Here is a 6,812-nt window from a genome sequence, read left to right as displayed (position 1 = left end):
GGAATAATTATGTTTTTCTCTCACACACACAAATGGACAAATATGTGTTAGTTTAATATAATAATCATCTAAGAAATGGGAAGTGTCCCAGAATGCTTTAGTAAACTAAATGTGCACCGCCCGAAATTTAGGATGAGGTGCGTTTTTTTTGTTGTTGTTTTGTTTGTTTGTTTGTTTGTTTTGTAGGGTATAATCTTGTAAGTCTTCAATATTACGTTATGTTCCAAACCGCACACTGCTGCACTTTGTAGAAATTGTATTAGATATTGTGTGAAATAGGAGGCTGTTCTGACTGTCTCTAGTGCAGCAGTGTGTAATTTGAGACGTAACCATAGACCTTTACCTTTCAGTTCATTCCAAAAAAAAAAAAAAAAGAAATAAAGAAGGATTTGTCTGTTTTCTGTTAAAGAATATATATATAATATATATTTCATTTCCTGCACACATACTGAGTCTCACGTGCTGGTGTAATTATTGCAGAATGTACACTTTAAATAAGAAATGTTTACACTTGGCCTTGTTAAACCTCTTTAAGCCTTGTTAGGCCTCGTTAAGGCTAATTCTTGTTATCTGTTTCGTCATCCAAGTGACCTGAGTGTGGAACTTTTAGCTAAAGAGTTTGTGTGCTTTCTGACTGAGACAGAACAGTCTGAACCTGTCACACTGGTGTTAATTTAACACTCACACTGTGGACTGTGAAGCGTTCAGAACACTCAACATGACACTCGGACAGTTTTACACAGGACGCTTCACTGCTGAAAGCCTGACTATGCTAATCATGCTAGCAGGACTTTTATATGACATTGTAAATATCTTTATCATGTTCTAATTTAAAGACTGAGGCTGTCGTGACCAATATAACCTGCTTTTGTATCGACGCTCTGTGTGTATGTGTAAAATGAAGCTTTATATATCTCTGAATGTTCCAGTTAAAGAAATTAAACTGGATGGAATGTTCATCATTCAAACTTTTATCTACAATGGATTTTTTTGTTTATTTTTATTTGTTGTTTTGGGTTTTTTTCTTCAATTTCTGTGACCTTGAAAAAAAAAATGCACTACTAATGCTAGTGATTGTAATCTAATCTAACCAAATACAGCATTATAACTGTTACACTTTAATAATTTCATGACTTTTATCAGTGGATTTTTATATGAATATTGAAATAAACTTGCTTATATTGCTTATATTGTGTGTCTGTGTTCTTACCTTACCAATAAGAAATGAAACGTAAACCATGAGTTTAGGAAAACAATGAATTAATTTTATTGATTTTGTGACTTGGAAATAATTATATTGATGGAATAGTTAATGTACTAATGTCACACTTTACTGAAACATTTGAATATATCTCTGCAATATGTGAATGTTTAGATATTTTCATTAAAATAATAATGCTGCTTTAGTTTGTAGTCGGACTTTTATTTTGAAGTGTGAGGGAGCCGCGCGCCATCTTGTTTTACCTCCTTAACAACAAACCTGAGGCTGGAGCTGCTCTGACAGATGTTGCGCTGAACTCTGACCGAAACATCAGATTTTCCAGGTGTTATTAGTAAATTTAAGTGTTATTTTGGTAAAGATGGAGGTGGAAGGAGGCAGTGCGGGTCCTAAGCGGCGGGTCCACGGGCTCCTGCAGCTTTATTACGGCCTCAGTGAGGAGGGGAAAGCGGAGCAGCCCGAGTCCGCGGATCCGTGCGACATCAACGGGCCGCATTTCGACCCGGAGCTCTACCTCAACAAGGTGAACACACCGCTGCCGAGGACTAGAGGACTGAGTTAATCATTTAAACTAGCTGTCACTGTTAGTTATTCACCTCACACCACAACAACATGGCAGTTTCTCTGACTGACGTTAGTGTTAGCAATGGAGCTAACTGCTGAGGCGCTCAGAGTGACGTCAGCTTTAAAATGAGCTTTAAAATAAACAGTAATTTAGTGAAGAGCCTCACTTTATAGGGGAATTTATACCTCTCTCACACGCTCTATAGGGGAATTTATACCTCTCTCTCACACTCTATAGGGGAATCTATACCTCTCTCACACTCTATAGGGGAATCTATACCTCTCTCACGCTCTATAGGGGAATCTATACCTCTCTCACGCTCTATAGGGGAATCTATACCTCTCACACACTCTATAGGGGAATCTATACCTCTCTCACGCTCTATAGGGGAATCTATACCTCTCACACACTCTATAGGGGAATCTATACCTCTCTCACACTCTATAGGGGAATCTATACCTCTCTCACGCTTTATAGGGGAATCTATACCTCTCTCACGCTTTATAGGGGAATCTATACCTCTCTCACACTCTATAGGGGAATCTATACCTCTCTCACGCTTTATAGGGGAATCTATACCTCTCTCACACTCTATAGGGGAATCTATACCTCTCTCTCACACTCTATAGGGGAATCTATACTTCTCACACACTCTATAGGGGAATCTATACCTCTCACACACTCTATAGGGGAATTTATACCTCTCTCACGCTCTATAGGGGAATCTATACCTCTCACACACTCTATAGGGGAATTTATACCTCTCTCTCACACTCTATAGGGGAATCTATACCTCTCTCATGCTCTATAGGGGAATCTATACCTCTCTCACACTCTATAGGGGAATCTATACCTCTCTCACACTCTATAGGGGAATCTATACCTCTCTCACGCTCTATAGGGGAATCTATACCTCTCTCACGCTCTATAGGGGAATCTATACCTCTCTCACACTCTATAGGGGAATCTATACCTCTCTCACGCTTTATAGGGGAATCTATACCTCTCTCACGCTTTATAGGGGAATCTATACCTCTCTCACACTCTATAGGGGAATCTATACCTCTCTCACACTCTATAGGGGAATCTATACCTCTCTCACGCTTTATAGGGGAATCTATACCTCTCTCACGCTTTATAGGGGAATCTGTACCTCTCTCATGCTCTATAGGGGAATCTATACCTCTCACACACTCTATAGGGGAATCTATACCTCTCTCACGCCCTATAGGGGAATCTATACCTCTCTCACACTCTATAGGGGAATCTATACCTCTCTCACGCTTTATAGGGGAATCTATACCTCTCTCACACTCTATAGGGGAATCTATACCTCTCACACACTCTATAGGGGAATTTATACCTCTCTCTCACACTCTATAGGGGAATCTATACCTCTCTCATGCTCTATAGGGGAATCTATACCTCTCTCACACTCTATAGGGGAATCTATACCTCTCTCTCATGCTCTATAGGGGAATCTATACCTCTCTCACGCTCTATAGGGGAATCTGTACCTCTCTCATGCTCTATAGGGGAATCTATACCTCTCACACACTCTATAGGGGAATCTATACCTCTCTCACGCTCTACAGGGGAATCTATACTTCTCACACACTCTATAGGGGAATCTATACCTCTCTCACACTCTATAGGGGAATCTATACCTCTCTCTCATGCTCTATAGGGGAATCTATACCTCTCACACACTCTATAGGGGAATCTATACCTCTCTCACACTCTATAGGGGAATCTATACTTCTCACACACTCTATAGGGGAATCTATACCTCTCTCACACGCTCTATAGGGGAATCTATACCTCTCTCACATGCTCTATAGGGGAATCTATACCTCTCTCACGCTCTATAGGGGAATCTATACCTCTCTCTCATGCTCTATAGGGGAATCTATACCTCTCTCTCACACTCTCTATACTGTACAGGAGAGAGCAAACCATACAAAGAGTGCAAAATTAGACAAAATACTGTAATATCTGTATAATACTCATTTATGCCAAGTGCAGTATAAATATAAAGCTAGTTGCTGTTGCTATAGTAACGGAGGTGTTTTTACCATGTGACTTTTACATCACTTTACATCACACTGCACTCTGACAATGTGTTTGTGTGTGTGTATGTGTGTGTGTGTGTATGTGTGTGTGTGTGTGTATGTGTAGTTGAGAAAGGAGTGCTCTCTGACGGAGCTGATGGATCAGGAGAGCTGTATGGTGAAACAGATTCGCTCTCTGGACAGTGACATGCAGACGCTGGTCTATGAAAACTACAACAAGTTTATTTCTGCTACCGGTCAGTAAAACACACACACACACGCACACACGCACACACACACTTTAATAACTTTATGTGATCTAAGTGATTATTGAGTAATGTTATTGTGTGTGTTGATGATTATTGTTATTATTATTGTTTATTATTTTGATGGGATAAAGAATTAAAGAAATGCGTATTCACATGTAGCTCCGCCCCCAAAACCCTGCCGACATTTTGCATGAGGTACAGGTGTTAATGTTAGCCACCATGCTAACTGCTAACCTGATGTGTAACTGTGTAATTTGTGCATGCATGCGTGTTAGCCAGGCTTTGGTGAAATACGCCCTGTGTGTGTGTGTGTGTGTGTGTGTGTGTGTGTGTGTGTGTGTGTATGCGCATGTGTGCACGTGTGTGTGTGTCTGTGTCCTTAGACACCATCAGGAAAATGAAGAACGACTTTAAGAAGATGGAGGATGAGATGGACTGTCTCTCAGCCAACATGGCCGCCATCACAGAGTTCAGCGCCAAGATCAGCAGCACACTGCAGGACCAACACACTCAGATCACCAAACTGTCAGGCATGGACACACACACACACACACACACACTGAAGCACTGACAACACCATGAGTCATAACTGTGTGTGTGTGTGTGTGTGTGTGTGTGTTCAGGCGTTCACACTCTGGTGCGTAAGCTGCAGTTCCTGTTCGAGTTCCCGGCGTGGTTGAGGAAGTGTGTTGAGTGTGGAGAGTTCGGGCGAGCGGTCAGTGCTCAGAGGAAAGCACGCTGCGTCCTCAACCACTACAACAACATCACCTCGTTCAGGGGCATCCAGGACGAGTGCAACACCATCATGCTGGAATTAACACTGCACCTGAGGAACAGGTTCAGGTACACGCTCCACAGCACATTAACATTACACTACCGCATTATCACCTTCCAGGTAACACATCTCAGCGACGGGAAATTACCACTGCGGAAGAATCACATTAACACTAACATGTCCTACATTAACACACACATGATGCAAGTGTTTGATCCCGTGTTAATCCCGTGTTGATGGCGTGTGTTTCAGTGACAGCAGTGCGAGTGCTAAGGAGCTGTCAGAGTGTGTGGAGTTGTTGCTGCAGCTGGACGAACCGGCCGAGGAGCTCTGTGACAAATTCCTAAACCACGCCCACTCTAAGCTGGAGGCGGACCTGCAGGGCTTAGAGGAGGAGCTTAGCAGTTCCACCCAGAAGCCGAGCTCAGAACCAAACGTGAGCCCCGTGTCTCCGTCCGAGTCGAACCCTTTCCTGTCTCCGGCGAGCAGGATGGACATTCTGGAGTTCATCGATCGAGGCTGTAACGAGTTTGTCAGTAATCTGTGTTTAGTTATTGCGTCGTATCAGGAGTTATTTATTACCCGTCCACAGGGGGGCGACCACGCCCTGAAACACCTGCCTCAGATGGCCAGTCAGAAGCTGCAGCAGTTTGTGGACGCTTTAGCAGGCAGGTATTTCACGCTGATGGAGCGCAGGATACAGGAGGAGAAGGGCGTAGGGGACAATTCCCTCCTCGTAAGAGCGCTAGATCGCTTCCACCGCCGCCTCCAGGCCGTGTCTAAACTGCTTCCGGGGTCAGAGGTCACAAGCCGGGGGACTGACATCGTTATCAACGCGGCACGTGAGCGAATCAAGCAGTACCTTTGCGCTTTACAGAGCTTCTACCTGGATAGCCTGACTGACGTCAGACAGGCCCTCGCCGCGCCACGCATCACAGTGGGCGGAGCTAGCGGAGCACTGGGAGCGGGCAATTCTGCTGCCAAAGATGCCCCGCCCACTCTCCCAGAGCTGCTGTCCTCGTTGTCAAGCTCCATTCTCAATCAGATCAAATCAGTGTTAGTGTCTGTGCACCTGTTCACCGCTAAAGACATCACCTTCTCCAACAAACCCTACTTCAAGGTCAGTGTTCATGTTATAACGGTAGTCATATTAGCTCCGCCCACAAACTACTCCCTCAAATCACATCTCCTGTGTGTGCGTGTGCGTGTGTGCGTGTGTGTGTGCGTGTGTGCGTGCGTGTGTGTGTGTGCGCAGGGGGAGTTCTGCAGTCAGGGTGTGAGAGAGGGGCTTATCGTGAGCTTCATTAAGTTTATCTGTCAGTCATCACGTCAGTTCTGTGAGAGCGCAGGCGACCGGAGCAGCTCGACTCCGCCCACTTTACTGCTGCTGCTGTCACGCCTCTGCCTCGACTACAGCACCTCCACCATCTCCTACATCCTCACGCTGACCGACGAGCAGTTCCTCACACAGGTATATATACACACACACACACACACACACACACTCTCACACACACACACACACACACTGGGCATGTGGTGAGGAGTGTAGCTGTCTCACTCTCTGTCTCACTCTCTGTCTCACTCTCTGTCTGTGTCTCTGTGTTAAACGCAGCTTCATTCCCCGATCACTACAGTGACGACTCTGTGTGCTGAGGCCCGAGAGGCAGCACAGAAACTCCTCAACCACTACGTCAAGGTAATGCTAACCAGCTAAGCAGCTAACCAGCTCAGCGTGACGAGTGATGTGTATTTTCCTCCTCAGAGCAGTGAACTGTAGCGTCAGTGTTATAATCAGTGACTGTATCTGTGTGTGACGCTAACGCCTGTGTGTACAGTTTATAACTCATGTAAAGCTACGAAGCGCTGCTGTGTTTACTGCTGATACTCTGAGCGGCCATGTTTGATTTTATGGTCACTGAACTCTGAGAGC

The 6,812-nt window shown here is 44.5% G+C and overlaps 1 protein-coding gene across 1 annotated transcript in view; it reads left to right on the top strand.

Moving 5' to 3' along the window:
- The first annotated feature begins 1,450 nt into the window (after positions 1–1,450).
- vps51 (VPS51 subunit of GARP complex) overlaps positions 1,451–6,812 on the top strand; it is an 8,292-nt gene continuing 2,930 nt past the window's right edge. The window contains exons 1-7 of the mRNA XM_053241075.1: positions 1,451–1,742; positions 3,963–4,092; positions 4,488–4,634; positions 4,728–4,947; positions 5,132–5,999; positions 6,135–6,350; positions 6,495–6,578. Of these exons, the coding sequence (XP_053097050.1) occupies positions 1,581–1,742; positions 3,963–4,092; positions 4,488–4,634; positions 4,728–4,947; positions 5,132–5,999; positions 6,135–6,350; positions 6,495–6,578 (1,827 nt within the window). The 5' untranslated portion in view covers positions 1,451–1,580. The remainder of the gene's footprint in view (positions 1,743–3,962; positions 4,093–4,487; positions 4,635–4,727; positions 4,948–5,131; positions 6,000–6,134; positions 6,351–6,494; positions 6,579–6,812) is intronic.

This window comes from Pangasianodon hypophthalmus, chromosome 17, assembly GCF_027358585.1.
Source record: "Pangasianodon hypophthalmus isolate fPanHyp1 chromosome 17, fPanHyp1.pri, whole genome shotgun sequence".
Lineage (NCBI taxonomy): Eukaryota > Metazoa > Chordata > Actinopteri > Siluriformes > Pangasiidae > Pangasianodon > Pangasianodon hypophthalmus.
The sequence above is the reverse complement of the archived record's forward strand: the minus strand, read 5'-3'. Positions and strand labels throughout refer to the sequence as shown.